The sequence below is a fragment of the Terrapene carolina genome, unplaced genomic scaffold, assembly GCF_002925995.2.
Source record: "Terrapene carolina triunguis isolate 2854851 unplaced genomic scaffold, T_m_triunguis-2.0 Scaffold443, whole genome shotgun sequence".
Lineage (NCBI taxonomy): Eukaryota > Metazoa > Chordata > Testudines > Emydidae > Terrapene > Terrapene triunguis.
The window spans coordinates 166701-184137 of record NW_020664794.1 but is presented as its reverse complement, the minus strand read 5'-3'; the positions used below and the strand labels follow the sequence as shown (position 1 = coordinate 184137).

The window sequence follows — 17437 nt, the reverse complement described above, 5'->3', positions numbered from 1 at the left end:
GGGTGGGCAGCAGTATGGTGCCAGGGCTCCTGCACAGAGGCACATCGCTAAGGAGAGGGGGCAGCGTGCCTCTGGTACCAGTAGTGCTCTGGTAGGCACCAAACATGGCCGCCTCTGCAAAACTGGTGGTACAGATCACGTGACACTGAATATGTTAACGGAATTTCTGGAGCTTTTTGCTTTTGACCATCTGTCCCCATTCAAGTCAATGAGTATATGGGCACCTCAAAGTTTAGGTTGAAGACAGCTTGTAACTAGTCTGCTGTAGGTCTTGATGATACCAGTTTTGCTTTGAGTTTTTCACTGAAAGTTGGTTTCAATCTTTCTCTGGTGTATGTCGAATACAGGGTATCTGCCCCACGTTAAGCTGTCTGGAAGGGCATGAGTACCAACCTCTGGGCAGATCGTTAAAAACTAGGGCACAAACTCCAGATTGGCTGAGAGTTCTATACTGAGATTTCACCAACCAAGTAGAAATTCCTCAGGCACTGTAACAGTCTTACCATGGAGTCACAGACCGTCTCCTTGGGTACTCTGGTCTGTCTTGCCGCCCAGGTAAGCTTGCTGTGCGCTAGATGGTCACTTACACCCAAAATCACAACAATATTCAGGTTGTTCCTAGTGGAGTTGTATCTCTAATCATCTTGGCTAATAGCCATTGATGGACCTATCCTCCAGGAATTTATCTAATTCTTTTTTGAACCCAGTTATAGTTTTGGCCTTCACAACATAATGAACACACATCTACAGTCCCAAGATTGCTTGACAACCACACGAATTCAAAAGTCATGAGTTATGCACCCCCAAGTCATGAAATTTAAAAAAGAAATAAATGATATTGGGTTCTCTTTATGTGCCCTTTTGTTCTTGAGCCTTTTGGATGCAGGAGGCCCAGATCCACAAAAGTAGGAGCCTAAACCCCTGAGTGAATCTCGGCCTTGCCTCATACTTTTGCCGTTACCTCTCCCGAACGATTCATATATCTAAGGCCATATCTACACTATAAACTTATGTTAACTCAAGTTATGTCAGCATACAGTTGCTGGAGTTAGTATGTCACTTGTGCGCGTGCCTACTTGACTCCTTGTGTCAGCGGTGAGCGTATGCCCCAGGAGCGCTTGTTTTGATTCAGAGTGCGGTGCATGATGGGTATGTATCCCACTGTACAACTCGTCACTGTCCACTGCACTGTATTTTGGGAACACATGCTGGGGCCCAAACGGGTCGCACAGGTGACTGGGAGCATGGGATCAGCTTCCCATAATGCAGCATTCACCATCCCATAATTTCATACATATCCCATAATTTTTGTATCTTTTTTCCTAAATTCCACAATCCTGCATGGCCCTCCTCACAGGGGCCCATTTCAGATGGGGGGAGGGAGGGGGCCTCACAACTTTATCCATGATTCCAAGGGCTACTTAGACACCTGAAAACTCTAGTTTCTTTGCAGATCATACTTAGAAATTAGCTGACAGGAGTCCTGCATCTAATTTTTATATAAAGAAAGAAAAAAAATACAAACACCAATTAAAGCCACATTTTAAGTTTATATGTAAGTTTAGAACAATCAGGAGATAATACAGCACGATATTCCCAATCCCAAACCTCAAGGTGTCAGTTTTGGAGCCTTAACACAGATCTCAGAAACACACGTTTGATACTTTGTACACTATCGATAGTAGAGATAAATAAAAATAAATAAAATCTGCTTAAAATCTGCTTACTTTCTCTAACAGACACTCTGTGTTACTGCCATTATCTCCTCTATTTTAGTTGGTTGTTTCTCACTCCACTATAAACATATTTACTTAATTTTAACATGTGGTTAAGTTTTTTTCTCTTTTATTAACAGGAATTTATTTTTCTGATTAATTCAGCATTTATGTTTACTGATCTCAATCATGTACATGACTCACTAACATTTGACTCCGTCATTACTATTAGTGGCAGACATGGTACCGCATTTATTTTCATCTGTATTAAATTATTTTACAGGTATAATTAAAAATACAATTTGAAAATAAGCGACCTTCATCTGCACAGTGTCTAAAGTTATGTGTTTAGCTTTTTCTTTTTTTTAAACCGGCACTGCTAAGGTGAGTACAAGCTAAATGTACATTCTAGACACATACTATTATTATTTGACTGTACCACTTTAAATAATAAATGACAAAGCACAATATGTAACAATGATAATTACTCCAGCCAGGACAGGTTAGGCAGTTTAGCACTCACTACTCAAAGAATTCAATTTAAGCATAAGAGAGAAATAAAATTATGAAATGCACAGAGCAGTCCAAAAACTCAAATAACAGCACTGTGATCCTTAACGAACTCTGAAAGATAAAAGGACAGAGAATATATGTGTCTTGCGCATTTCGACAGGAAGTACCAAGAAGTAACAACAATAATACAAGGGTGTGAGGGCGAGAGAAACTGTGCGTATTGCAGGGAGGGAGGGAGAGAGTGTGTGTGTGAGAGAGAGAGAGAATGTGTGTGTGGGGCGGAGTGTGTGTGGGGACTGTGTGCCTGAGCAGTAGCGTAGCTAGGGGGGTGCAGGGGAAGCAGCCGCTTCCCCTCAGTACATTTTCCAAAAGCGGCACCTTAGTTAGGGGTTACCATGGCGCCAGCAGGTGGGGCCCACGCTCCGCTCTGAAGCTTGGCTTGCCGGGCCGGCACTGGGCTCCTGCAGGCAAGGGGGGGCAGCATAGCTGGAGGAGCCATGGGGAGGGGACGGCACGGCCGGAGGAGCCATTGGGGGGGGCGGCAGGGGCGGCACGGCACGGCTGGAGGAGCCATGGGGAGGCGGCGCGGCCGGAGGAGCGAGGGGGGGGCACAGCATGGCAGCCCACAGCGTGGCCGGAGGAGCCATGGGGGGGGCAGCGCGGCCGGAGGAGCGAGGGTGGCCTCGGGCGAGGAAGGGGAAGGAGACAGGCGAATGGAGCTGGTGGCTCTCGCTGCTCCGGGGTGCGTGAGGGGAAGCGGGCGGGCCCCAGGGAAGAACAGAGGCATGCGGGGATGTCAGCCTAGGCAGGAGCCTCTGGCTCTTTGCCGCCGGGCCTGAGCCGAGCAAGCGGGGGATGAGTTCAGGGCGGCTGGCGCTCAGCCTGGAGCGCAGAGACTCCCCCAAACTGCCCTACTGCCCAAGGGGCTCGGAGCTGCGTTCCCGGCCAGCCGTGAGGGGTCAGAACCCCTGAGCAGAGCCGGGCCCTGTAACCCCGATCCAGGCTGTAACCCCCTCTGTTCCCTGCCGCACCCCAGGCTTGAAGGGGGGGCACAGCATGGCCGCAGCACGGCCGGAGGAGCCATGGGGTGGGGGGTGGCACCGCTCTGAAGCTTGGCCTGCCGGGCCGGTGCTGGGCTCCTGCAGGCAAGGGGGGCAGCATAGCTGGAGGAGCCATGGGGAGGGGGCGGCACGGCCGGAGGAGCCATGGGGGGGGGACCGTGGGGGCGGCACGGCATGGCTGGAGGAGCCAGCTAAGGGGGGGGGCGGAGCGGCCGGAGGAGGAGCCAAGGGGGCGTGGCCAGAGGAGGAGCCAAGGGGCGGTGCCTTTTTAATGTTTGCTCCCCCTGCTCTTAGAACCTGGCGACGCCACTGTGCCTGAGTGTGTCAGCGCGCTGTCTCTTTAAATCAAGCCCTCAGGAGCCTGAATGCTTGTTCAGTACAGAAGCAGCTGCAGCCCCCACTCCTGAGCCAGAGGCGCCCTGCCCCCGCCCGACCCCCTGCTCAGCGGAGACCCACTTGGGCACACCCACCTCTAGCATCGGGCAAGCTCCCCCCGTGCCACACCAGCCACGGATCAGCTTCCCATAGAAGGGGAGGCTGCCCTGGCGGCGGGAGCTGCTGGCCGGGCGCCCAGCTCTGGGAGGGGTGGCTAAGGCAAATGTTGGGGTGGCAATAGCCCCCGCAGCCCCCCCTCAGCACTGCCCCGTATATAGGACAGAACTGCCTCGCTGGCAGTGTTGCTGTAGCCGTGTCGGTCCCAGGAGACTAGAGAGACAAGGTGGGGGAGGTGATGTCTTCGATTGGACCAGCTGCTATTGGGGAGACCAGCGTTCCAGCCACACAGCTCTGCAATTCTTAGCTGTCTGGCAGGTGCTTTCGGAGGGCGGCAGCAGCTGATTTTGACCTGCCAACTATAGGCACCTTTTGATCCTCAAAGGGAAATGCAGTTGGAGGCTTTCCACTCTGCAACGTCAGGCTACAGCCTCGTGCTGGAACAAAACCAAACGCCCAGCAAAGAAAGCGAGAGACGCTTAATAGCAGGAAATATTTAGTGCCTCGACAGCTGCCTGGTCCGAGTTCATGTTCGTCCTCTCGCCTCCAGTTAGAACAGCTGCACTTGTTTCGTTGTCAGAGCTCTTCCCAGGCATCGGACAAACGTTATCCCCCACCGAAACCTCTGTGGTAAGTCAGCATGAGAGTCCCTATTTCAGAGGGGAAACAGAGCGAGAAGGGAACTGCCTTGCCCAGGCACAGAGGGACACAGGAACTGCCTCTTCCAGGCGAGGTTTATACCCGCACCTGGCTCCCCTTCATTGTGAGATCCCTGGATATCAGTCAGAGCATTGCTGTATCTAACGAGCAGCCACTGAGCGGATCAGCGGAACACACAGTAACCCTTGGAAACGAGGCTGGCACCAGGGAAATGGTGGATGAGTTGACAGAGGCGGGGGCTGCCATGCTGGAGCAGGGAGGGGGAGGATTCCTGGTTGCTGGGAAATGAGGGTGGGAGACTCAGCAAAACCTCCCTCCCTAGTAGGATTCCACCCTCCCGCCTTGCCCTGTACCACCGCCCTGCCGCTCGATCCTGGGCATGCCTTCCGGCTGGGAACCAGCAGGAGGTGGCTCTGTTGGGCCGGCCAGGAATTGGCTTTGCATGGCGAGACTCCGTGCAGGGAGGTGGGGTCAGCCAGGTGTTCAGGTACTAGGGGGAGTCGGGGTGATTTTTCTCAGCTGGGGAAGAGAGGCGCCAAGTGTACGCATCTCCAGTGCCTCCCTTCAGAACCCAGAGGAGCGGCCCCCACAGCCATAGGTAAGTTACACCACTCAACACAGGAAGGGCCAAGTGTCTGCGGCTTCAGGGGCTTGTGGGTATGGATGCCCCGAGCATCTCTGTGATCTCTACCAGTCAACATGGTACCCTACAAAATAACAACACAATCCCTCCCACTCTGCAGGGTTCAACAAAGAACTAGATAAGTTCATGGAGGATGGATCCATCAAGGGCTATTAGCCAGGCTGGGCAGGGATGGTGTCCCTAGCCTCTGTTTGCCAGAAACTGGGAATGTGCGACAGGGGATGGATCACTTGATGATTACCTGTTCTGTTCATTTCCTCTGGAGCACCTGACATTGGCCACTGTCGGTAGACAGGATACTGGGCTAGATGGACCTTTAGTCTGACCCAGTAGGGCCGTTCTTATGCACATCGGTGGTCTGATCTCATTTCACCTGAGCTGTTGCTGGAAGCAGCCCTTTGTCTCTCTAGCTCTCCCGTTTCGCTCTGGGACATTTTGTTTTACAGCCAGAGTCCAGAGCACCCCTAGGAGCCCAGCCAGTTGAATATTACAGACCTGGCTGTTTTCCACGCAACTGCTTAGCACACAGCGTGTTCCGAGAGCAGGTTCTCAACAGCTGCAATTGCCAACGCCGTTGTGCTCTGCGGTTTGATTTTTCCTCCCCATTCTCTGTTCCAGCTGCTGACACAATTGGTTACTGATGTTCAGCATCCCCGGCGGCTACCTGCAATCTGGGGAGCTCCCTAGCCCGACACTCTGCCTTTGCATCCAACGCAGTGTTAGGCCTTGATTCGGTAGCTCTGATATATGAGGTTTGGCAGGTGGAGGCTGCCTGTCCCACCCACTGCAAGGCCTGGCACTGTGGCTAGAGACAGTGACTCGGGGTTCTCTTCCTTCTCCACAAACCACACGGCTAAAGGTCTAGCCGTGGATTTTAAGGCCAGAAGGGACCGTTGTGATCATCTAGTCTGGCCTCCTGCACAGCCTAGACCCAGAACCCCTCACCCGCAATCCCCGCACCAAGCCTGTATTTTGTGGTTGAACCAGAGCATGTTTATTACAAAGCAGCCATTTCTCGTGGGAATTTTCAGGGGCTGCGCAAGATTCGACTTCGGAGGGAAACTTTCCTCACCTGTTTCCATATGCACCTTTCCAAGCAATCCGAGTGACCGCACTTAGAAGAGGCAGCATTTAAAGAGAACGGAGTTCTCCACCTTCACTTGAGCAGAGCCACAGGGGGCCAGTCACCCCGCTAAAGCCACAGCCCTCCTTTAAAACAAAACCCTTTTCCCTTACCCCAGTCTGCAGGTCAGGGCTTTTCATTCCCCGATCTCTCTGGAATTCGGACAGTCCCCACCTCGAGGTAGGGGATGTCCCACAGTCATTTCAAATCCCAAACGTTTACATGCTCAGTTGCACCAGTTTAACAGGTCTGATATTGATCCTCTTTAATGAAAAGAGCCAAAAACCCATGTGAACACTTTTCTTTCTCTTTAAACCAGGCTTACTTCATTTATTTTAAACTGATCAGGAACAGATTTAATCTAAGCCCAAATAAACTGAAGTAAGAGTGTCCACACAGGGCTTGTACTAGTTTAACTAAATTGGTGCAAACTTGTGTGTAAATCAAAAGTTCAGTCTCTGTAAAATGAGCAAACCAATCCAAACAATAGATAAGCTGCCCCTTCTTCTCAGAGACCCCTCCTGGCTCCCTCTGAGTCTCTCTCGCATTTGAAGGAAGGTAGATTCTTATATACTCCAGCCCTTCCTCAATAGGCCTATTACAGTCCTGGCTTCCCTGGAGCCTACAATTCCCAGACTCCTTTGCTCTATGGGTCTGGTGAAAGAGAGGCTAGATGGATCATACAGAACCAGCTTGATCCCTCAGTATTAAGAGCAGAGGGTTCCAGCCCCGCCGGCACCTTGGAATCCCGGCTCAGGCCCTGAACAGGGGCAGCAGTCGGGAGATACTTCCCTGACCACACCCTGCCCTCCCAAGACCACTCCCTCTCCCTCCCCACATTCCTAACTCACAGATACGTCTCTTGGAGACGCTCCTGGAATGGGGCAGTGCCGGGCCCGGAGGGCTGGTACATGTTCATGCCCAGCTTCCATAAGCACGAGGTTACGGCTTCTTCCCCGCATGGCTTTTCAGGTGCTTAGCCAGTTCGTTCTTCCGATGGTAGCTCCTCTGGCACTGGGGACACTGGTATGGCTTCTCTCCGGTGTGGACCCTCTGGTGCGTGGCGAGCTCCTTCTCACTCCGGAACCTTTTCCCACACTCGGCACATTCCGGTCGCTTTTTCGTGTGGATTCTCTGGTGTTTGCGGCGCTGCGAGACCCGGTTGAAGCTTTTCCCGCAGTGGCTGCAGTTGTAGGGTCTCTCCCCGGTGTGGGTCCTCTGGTGATCCGTGAGCGTGCTCCTCGTGCTGAAGCTCTTCCCGCACTCTGCACACGGGTAGGGGCGCTCCCCTGTGTGGATCCTCTGGTGCTTGACAAGCCCGTTCCGGCGGCGGAAGCTGCTCCCGCACTCGGTGCATTTGTAAGGCCTCTCACCGGTGTGGATGCCCTGGTGGGAGGCCAGAGCCGACTTGTGCCGGAAGCGCTTGTCGCAGTCGCTGCACTGATAAGGCCTCTCTCCCGAATGGATCCGCTGATGATATTTCAGGCGGGAATTGGTGGCGAAACCTTTCCCGCACAGGGCACAGGGGTATGGCCGCTCCCCAGTGTGGATTCTCTGATGATACCTCAGCCCTGGCCGTGTGGTGAAGCATTTCCCACAGTCGGCACATAGGTATGGCCCTCCCTCCCCGGCATGACTTTTCTGGTGCGTCAGGAGCACCTTCCTCTGGATGAAACTCTTCCCGCACTCCAGGCATTTATGCGGCTTCTCTCCCGTGTGGGTTTTCTGGTGCTGGGTCAGATAGACTCTCTGGCTGAACCTTTTCCCACACTCCGTGCATTTAAAGGGCCTCTCCCCCGTGTGGATGGTCTGGTGTGTGAGGAGGTTGGACTTCTGGCTGAAGCGCTTCCCGCACTCGGTGCACTGGTAGGGTCGCTCGCCTGTGTGGATTCGCTGGTGCGACACGAGGTGCTGCATGCGGCTGAACCTCTTCCCACATTCGCTGCACTCGTAAGGTCTCTCTCCAGTGTGGATTCTCTTGTGCGTGCTCAGATTCTGCCTCCTGGTGAAGCTTTTCCCACACTCGGTACATTTCAGCAGCTTCTCTTTTGTGCTGCAGCTCTGGAGATCAGGGTCGCTGGTGAGTTTGCTGGATCTTCTGGTTTGTTTGCACAAAACTTTCTCTTTGAACGTTTTTGATGAGGTCCCTTGAGCTTCCGGGTTTCCACCACATTCTTGCAGGTCCGACTCCCTTTTAGTTTTCTTCCTGGACCAATTCCCTGATGGAAAATTACAGAGAAATTCCGCACGGATGATTGGCTTCATATTAGAAAGCTGCATCACGATGAGGTGGGAATTAACTGTCTAACCACTGTGAAAGGTCAAGTTACAGACACTCTCAAGGTAAAATTCATACATATTCCACGCAGAACAACTGTATTAAAGGAACGTTATTTAGGTGGCAAAGCCAAGCATCAGAATGTTGGAAAATTCAGATTGACAGATGCCCACGCAAACATAATTCAACCCCTCGTACATCCATCCTGTGTGCTGAATGAGGCCAGGGTCCTGTGCAAAACCAATATGTGATCATGTAATTAAAGAGCTTAATGATACCAGGGACTGAATTTAAGTTGCATGGGGAAACATACATTTGGCATTTCCTAGCTTTGGAGTGTCTGACTCTGCAACCCAAATCACGGGATTTTAACATGGATTTTGTAATGAAATTTCCTAGTTATTTTTTAAATGGCAACAGGGAAAAAAACCAGTGATATTCTGTTCAACTGCAGCAACCCCACCTTCTCTTTTATGCATCGTCAGTCAGGTTTGAACCCTGAGCTGTTAGCACTGCTGCCTAACTTCTCCCACCTGAGCTACTAGACTGGGGGTGGGCAAACTTTTTGGCCCAAGGGCCACATCTGGGTGGGGAAATTGCATGCAGGGCCATGAATGTAGGGCTGGGGCAGGGGATTGGGGTGCGGGAGGGAGTGCGGGGTGTGGAAGGGGGTGCAGTGTGCAGGAAGGGGCTCAGGGCAAGGGTTGGGGCACAGGAGGGGTGTGGAGTGTACGAGGGGGCTCAGGGCAGGGGTTTGGGGTGCAGGAGGGGTGCGGGGTGCAGCAGGGGGCTCAGGATAGGGGGTTGGGTGCCAGAGGGGTTCAGGGTGCAGGCTCCGGCCCGGCGCGGCTTACCTTGAGCGGCTCCAGGGTGGCAGCGGCGCGCAGCTGGGCTAAGGCAGACTTCCTGCCTGCCTTGGCCCCGCGCCGTTCCCGGAAGTGGCCGGCACCATGTCCCTGTGGCCCCGGGGGTGGGGGGCAGAGGGCTCCGCACGCTGCCCTCACCTGCGGGTACCTCACCTGAAGCTCCCATTGGCCGAGGTTCACCGTTCCCGGCCAATGGGAGTTGCGGGGGCCAGATCCAGCCCGCAGGCCATAGTTTGCCCACCCCTGTACTAGACGAACCACATTAGCTGGCAGTAGGAAAAGACTGTTATCCCAGCCGATTTTCGTGGTGTTTAGGTACCAAGGTCCTACAAGGGGCAGAGGTTCATTTATAAAATGCTGCTTTTACTTCACTAATCTTGATGAAAACTCCCAGTTTATAATGGGCTGCACTTTGAATTCACTTCTCAGGTTCTGATCTGTCTCAACTCAGGCAAAACTTGCATTAACTTCAACAGCCCAAATCCTGATATCGTCGCTCAGGGAAAGTCCCAGGCTGAGCTGGCAAGGCTGGCAGAGCTGGGTCTAAGCCGTCGTTGGGAATACTCACCCCTGGAAGCACTTGGAAGAATTTCTCTCCCCTCCCAGGCCTGCTGGTCCCCGACACACAGCTCTTCTCCTCGTTCAAGTTTGGTTATGATCTCAGGTTTGGCATCTGCATGGCCTGTTTATGTAGAGAGAAAATTGCATTAGGTGTGGACAGAGCCAGCCCCTGGCACCTGCAGAGATCATTTGTCTGCCTGATTTTAGGGCTCTAAATGTCAATCTGGTTTTAACTTTCACTGAAGGGAAACATCAATTTCTACTCTTGTACCGCAGAGATGGCTTCAAAAATCTAACTAATCATCAGGGTTGGAAGTGCATCACTGATTACTGACGGGGCCCTCTACAAAGGGTTAATGTGCAGCGAGGGGAAAACCAGTCTTGGGATCTGTGACACTCACATCTGTGGATTCCGGCATATTTGGAGGTCACCAAACCAATCGGCAGCAAAGTTAGCGCTAGCCAGGCTAGCTTGGTTGGGGCTAGGGCTCTCTCTCTTTCCTGGCTACTGGCCAGCTCCCGGCAGCCAAACTGATTCCTGTATTGGCAAGCAGGGCGGCTGCATGGCTAATACCTGAGTGAGTGTTACAAAGGGCACAGGTTATTTCAGGCCATCCCAGGATATTTCAAATGCTTATTGAAGGGATTCTGAATGTGTCTGAACACGAAGCAGTGACCGTGCCTCCAAAATCCTGTATCCTCCAGCCCAAGTCACGTGTTACAGTACCTAGAAGAAATAGATTCTCATAGTTCTCCAGCATCACGGCCCGGTACAGCTCCTTCTGCCAGTCTGCCAGCATCTCCCACTCCTCCCGGGAAAACCAGACGGCCACCTCCTCAAACGTCACCCGGCCCTGCAATCACAAGCATTTCACGCTCAGCCCCTGCTGCTGCTCCCACCTCCTGACACCTGCCGCCCCACACTCAGCCCGGCAGGAGGGTCACACCTGAGGGCAGCCCAGCTGTCATCTGATCACCGCACCTCACATGGGTGTAACGTCAAGGTCCCAGAAGGGAACAGGAGGCCCCCTTTGCTTTCTCGGGGCTCACTAGGCTGACAGACACTATCCGAGCTCTCTCATGGCTCATTCGGATGGTGCATATGCTATCCTGGGATATTAACAGGGAAGCCAGGCCTGAGTCCAGCCTCCACTCAGACATGCTTTTATTATCTAATACGTGCATTTCGGTAGTGCCCAGAGGCCCCAGGCAAACTCAGCGCCCCACTGCCCTGGGTGCTTCGCACACACAGACTAAGGAACAGTCCCGGGCCCAAAGAGCTGACAGAGTAAGTGGGCAAGACAAATCCGAGCGGGGAAAGGAGCCATAACACACAATAACAGAATCGGAGCAATGCGGGGCTGGACGCAACCTCGGGAAGTCATCAAGTCCAGCCCCCTGTACTGAGGCAGGACCAAATAAAGCTAGACCATCCCTGACAGGGGTTTGTAGGGGTTTTGCACCTCTCTCCTGAAGTGAGGTGCCCAGAACTGGACACAGTACTTCCGCTGAGGCCTCACCACTGCTGAGCGCAGCAGGACAATGGCCTCCTGTGTCTTACGTACGACACTCCTGTTAATACACCCCAGAATGCTGTTAGCCTTTGTCACAACTCCATCACATCGCTGACCCATATTCAAACTGTGCCCCACTCTAACCCCCAGCTCCTTTTCAGCAGCGCTGCCACCAAGCCAGTTACTTCCACATACAAGCAGAGCAAACCATGAAAGTGTCAGGGACCTTCCACAGTACTTTTTGTTTAGATCTGTAATTTGGGGGTAGGGTTTTCTTACATTATTATTAGGGCCCTACCAAATTCACGGCCCATTTTAGTCAATTTCAGGCTCATAGGATTTTAAAAATTGTAAATTTCATGATTTCAGCTATTTAACTCTGAAATTTCACAGTGTTGTTATTGTAGGGGTCCTGACCCACAAAGGAGTTGTGCGGGGGGGGGGGGGGGGGGGGGGGGGAAAACAGCGACACTTACTTCTGCACTGCTGCTAGTGGCGGTGTTGCCTTCAGGGCTGGGGAGCCGGAGAGCGGCGGCTGCTGGCCGGGAGCCCAGCTCTGAAGGCAGCGCTGCCGCCAGCAGCAGCGCAGAAGTAAGGTTGGCAATACCGCAACACCTCCTCTAAAATAACCTTGTCACCCCCCCTTGCAACTCCCTTTTAGGTCAGGACCCCCAATTTTAGAAGTGCTGGTCTCCCCCATGAAATCTCTATAGTATAGGGTAAAAGTGCACAAAAGACCAGATTTCACGGTCTGTGATGCGTTTTTCATGGCCGTGAATTTGGTAGGGCCCTAATTATTATACATATTTGGCCTACAACAGGACAGAAGTGGGAGGGAAGGGAAAACAGGAACTGATTAGCTCAAAGGAAGATGCAGGAGAGGAAGTCGGGGACTGGGGGAGGCAAGGGCAGGGAGAGGCCGAGGGTGAGGATGGAGGGCAGCTGAAGTGAACAAATTGGAGGGGGGCGCAGGGGGTCTGGAGCAAGCAGCCAACCAGCAGACAAGAAAGACCATTCTGAGTTTATAAGGGCTTGTTGGCAGCTGCCCCTCAGGTTCCAGTGGAGAGGGGGCTGTATGGAGAGGACAGCCTGCATCTCGCAGGTGGTGGGGGGGCTAATCTCGGTTGGAGACTAGCTGGAGCAGCCAGGAGGGCATTAAACTAACAATAAAGGGGGAGGGGAAGGGTGTTAAGGAAGCAAAGGGGATTTAAACTCACACTCAGTGTCTCACAAACAATTTGAATGAATGTGACAGAGAAGGAAGGGAAGGAATGTTTCGATTGCTTCTATACCAATGTAGGAATCTGGGTAACAAGCAGACAGAATTGGAAGTTCTGACTGATGAGAAGGAATTTGATACAACTGGCATTACAGTTTTCAAGTACATAAAAGGCTGCTACAAGAAGGAGGGAGAAAGGTTGGTCTCCATAACCTCTGACAAGAAGCAATGGGCTTAAATCGCAGCAACGGAGGTTTAGGTTGGACTTTGGGAAAAACTTCCTGTCAGGGTGGTTAAGCACTGGAATAAATTTCCTAGGGAGATTGTGGAATCTCCATCATTGGGGATTTTTAAGAGCAGGTTAGACAAACACTTGTCAGGGATGGTCTCGAATACTTAGTCCTGCCTTGAGTGCAGCGGACTGGACTAGATGACCTCTCGAGGTCCCTTCCAGTCCTACGATTCTATAATTACTAAAGCCTGGTGGGACAATTTGCAAGACTGGCATGTTAAAATGAATGGTTATAACCTGTTTAGAACGAACACAGGGGCTAAAAGAGCTGTTGAGGGGGGACAGATTTCTACACCTGTTTGAGAGTTTTTGATGCCTCAGAACCTCAGGATCTTGAATGCATATGGATCAATATGCTAACTACAAAGCACAGGAAGGGGTACTGGTAGGGGTCTGGTACACACCACCTTATCAAGCCAAAGAACAGAGTGAGTTTCTCCATAGGCACCTGTCTGTAATGTGGGGAAAGAAAAATTGGGCCACTCTGGGGGACTTCAACTTGGAATGATGTGCTGGGGGCCTCATGCAGCCAATAATAAAACATCACTAGGAGTTTCTAAAAATTAGGAACCATTTTTTTGTTCTGTGTTTGTACAGTACAACGAATGGCATCTGGTCTGCCAAGCGCTTCTAGACACCACAGTAATGCTATTATTATTTGTCTAACCCAAAAGGTATTGCCCCCAACACAGGGTAACTATTTTGGACCTCATTCTGGCTGGCAAAGATAAATTAACAACTGGACTGGAAGCTATGGTTGCCTCAGGACCAATGATCACCACCTGATTACATTCAATACAGGCAAACAGGACAGTCCCAACCAGTGATACATATACATGGTGCTTCAAAAGGGCTAATTTCCCAAAGCTGAGGAAAATTTTCAGTGAATTTGACTGGGAGGAAAAACACAGACAGAAAAATTTGACTGAAAATTGGGAGTTCTTTAACAGGAGTTGGTTAGAGGGCCAAAAAGCCACGATTCCACAATCAAGAAAGAGAAATCCTACAAATGCATCCCCCACAAACCCACCCCAGGGACCTTCGACATGCTTCCAAAGACACACAAACAGGGGACCCCAGGCAGACCCATCGTATCTGGCCACGGCACTCCTACTGAAGGAATATCAGGACTCATTGAAACCATCCTCAAACCACTCACCACACAAAGGGCCAGCTTCTTCCAGGACACAACCAGCTTCCTCCACAAACGCTGCAACATTAACAACCTCCCTAACACTAACATCCCTCACAATAACAATATCGCTGCCAACCTCAAATATCTGCAAGACAATGGACAACCCTGAGAGATCCACCCCAAACACATCGCCAAACTCATCCAAGTCATCCTCACCCCTAACAACTTCACACTCAACGAACACTTAGTCCACACCATGGGAACAGCCATGGGTGCTAGGATGGCTCCCCAATATGCCACCCTATTATTATACATAGAAGAATTTCTGGACAAATGCACCACAAAACCAATGATAGACTTGAGAGACACCGATGATATTTTCATCCTCTGGACAGACGACTTAAACTCCCTCATAGATTTCCACCACAACTTCAACCACCACTCATCCATTAAACTCTCTCTGGAACACTCCGACACCAGCATCAACTTCCTGGTCACCTCGATCAGCTTCAACAATGGAACCCTACAGACAACTACGTACAAGAAACCCACGGATCTCCACACCTATCCTGACAGATCCAGTCACCACCCAAAACACACCAAGAAATCTGTTATCTACAGCCTGGCACTCAGATACCACAGAATATGCTCTGAGACGAAAATCCAGGACTCACACTTTAAGACACTCAAAACCGCCTTCACCAAACAAGGACACTCCCATAGGCGCCGACTTCCCCACTTTCCCTTGGGTACTCGACCCCCCCCTCTGCCCCCAGCCCCACCCCCACTCAACCCCTTCCATGCGGCCCTGCCCCTGCCCCACCTCTTCCCGCCCTTGCCCCACCCCCATTCCAACCCCTTCCCCAAATCCCCACCCCGCCTCCTCTTCCCCGCCTCCTCCCCTGAGCGTGCCCACGTTCCCGCTCCTCCCCCTCCCTCCCAGCATGCCGCCAAATGGAGGGAAGCGCTGAGAGGTAGGCGGAGGCAGGGCCGGCTCCAGGGTTTTGGCCGCCCGAAGCAGCCAAACAAACAAACAAAAAGCCGCGATCGCGATCTGCGGCGGCAATTCAGCGGGAGGTCCTTCGCTCCGAGCAGGAGTGAGGTACCGTCCGCCGAATTGCCGCCGAACAGCTGTACGTGCCGCCCCTCTCCGAAGTGGCCGCCCCAAGCACCTGCTTGGTAAGCTGGTGCCTGGAGCCGGCCCTGGGCGGAGGAGCGGGGACGCAGCATGCTTGGGGGAGAGGAGGTGGTGGTGCGGGGGGGGAGGGGAGCTTGGGTGCAGAGCACCCACTAATTTTTCCCCGTGGGTGCTCCACGGAGTCGGCACCTATGGACACTCTACCAGAGAAGTAGATTGTATCATGGAATGGGCCACCCACATACTCCGAGAGAGCCTGCTTCCGTACAGAAATAAAGCCCCCTGACTATACACCTCTAGTTGTCACCTACCACCCCCCACTGGAACCCATACGGGGTATCATCAAACAACTCATCTGTGACAGTGTACCCCATAAGACTTTATGGGGGGGTGCTTATAAATGTATGTATGATATAACTGGAATAGGGTTTTGCTACATATGCCATGTAACATATCTATGTAAAGGTTATGATCTACTGGTTATGTTCATCCTAGTTGTATGCAGGCACCATTTGTGTGTTCAAAGTTATGAACATTGGCTGTATCATTGCTTGATTTCTAAGTAGCCTTAGTTAGAACATTTGGTCACTTCTTGGGAAAGGAATGTGCAAATTAGGTGCTCAGTCAGGAAGCACTTAACAGACAAAAGAGCTTGGAAGACTCCAATCCACATAAGAAGTCTACCTGAGGACCTTCAAGGTAGCATGTGGGTAATGGCTACTACCTGCAAGTCCTGAGTCATGCATGGGCATGTGACTTGCCCATGTGATTCCGAATCTCCATTTTGTGACTGGATTCTACACAGGGTGAGGAGGGGGTCTCCACCCACAAGAGAAAGTCTATTTAAACCCCTGGGAGACCCCTCCATTTGGTCTTCAGCTGGCTAAAGAAGGAGCCTCTCCACCCCCCCAGGATACTTGAAGGAAACTGGAACAAAGGACAGTAACTACAGGGGGGGTGAGTGATTGCTGGACCCAGGCTAAAAGGAGATTAGCCTGTAAAAGGCAGCATTCTGGAACTGGTGAGGATCTTATCTGTATTCAGTTTGATTAGACATAGATTTGCGCATTTTATTTTATTTTGCTTGGTGACTTACTTTGTTCTGTCTGTTACTACTTGGAACCACTTAAATGCTACTTTCTGTATTTAATGAAATCACTTTTTACTTATTAATTAACTCAGAGTACGTATTAATACCTGGGGGAGAAAACAGCTGTGCATATCTCTCTATCAGTGTTATAGAGGGGGAACAATTTATGAGTTTACCCTGTATAAGCTTTATACAGGGTAAAACGGATTTATTTGGGTTTAGACCCCATTGGGAGTTGGGCATCTGAGTGCTAAAGACAAGCACACTTCTGTGAGCTGTTTTCAGGTAAACCTGCAGCTTTGGGGCAAGATATTCAGACCCTGGGTCTGTGTTGGAGCAGACGGGAGTGTCTGGCTCAGCAAGACAGGATGCTGGAGTCCTGAGCTGGCAGGGAAAATAGGAACAGGGGTAGTCTTGGCACATCAGTTGGCAGCTCCCAAGGGGGTTTCTGTGATCCAACCCGTCACACCATCCTCAATGGAGACCCCATCCTGAAAGAAATATTTCCTGAACCCCCACTTCTGGGCACCAAACAGCCCCCCACAACTCCAAACTCATCATCAGAAGCAAGCTTCCCGCAGACCTGGTAACACCAACTCAAAGCAGCACCAGACCCTGCCAGAACAGATGCAAAACCTGCAGACATATCTCCACTGCTACAATGATCAACACCGCCCACAACGCACCCCTCAAGATCCATGGTCCTACACATGCCTATCACAACATGTGGGATACCTCGTCCAGTGCACGAAATGCCCTGAGAGGAACCACGTGGGTCACACCAGACCATCACGACGCTCTCAAATGACCTCACACAGGCAAATGTTAAAAAAGACAAAAACAGCCTGTCACCTGTGGGTGATCACTCCATATCTGACTACTCAGTTCTCCTCCCCCAAGGAAACCTGCACAACACCTTCAAAAGAGGAGCCTGGGAGCTTAAATTCATAACCCTGCTAGGCACTAAAAATCATGGACTGAACAGAGACCCTGGATTTATGGCTTATTACAACAATCTGTAAACCTTTTTGTCCCTTGACTGCAGAGGTGTTAACCAGCAGGGCCGGCTCTAACTTTTTTGTCGCCCCAGGCAAAAAAAAAGAGCACCGCCCCGCCATAACACCCCCCCCCCCCCCC

At 51.6% G+C, this 17437-nt stretch overlaps 1 protein-coding gene across 1 annotated transcript in view; it reads right to left on the bottom strand.

The window, feature by feature from the left end:
• Positions 1-5368: 5368 nt before the first annotated feature.
• The window catches only part of LOC113407850 (zinc finger protein 436-like), a 44425-nt gene continuing 32356 nt past the window's right edge, over positions 5369-17437 (bottom strand). Inside the window, exon 4 of the mRNA XM_026658419.2 lies at positions 5369-8252. Within this exon, the coding sequence (XP_026514204.2) occupies positions 7150-8252 (1103 nt within the window). The 3' untranslated portion in view covers positions 5369-7149. The remainder of the gene's footprint in view (positions 8253-17437) is intronic.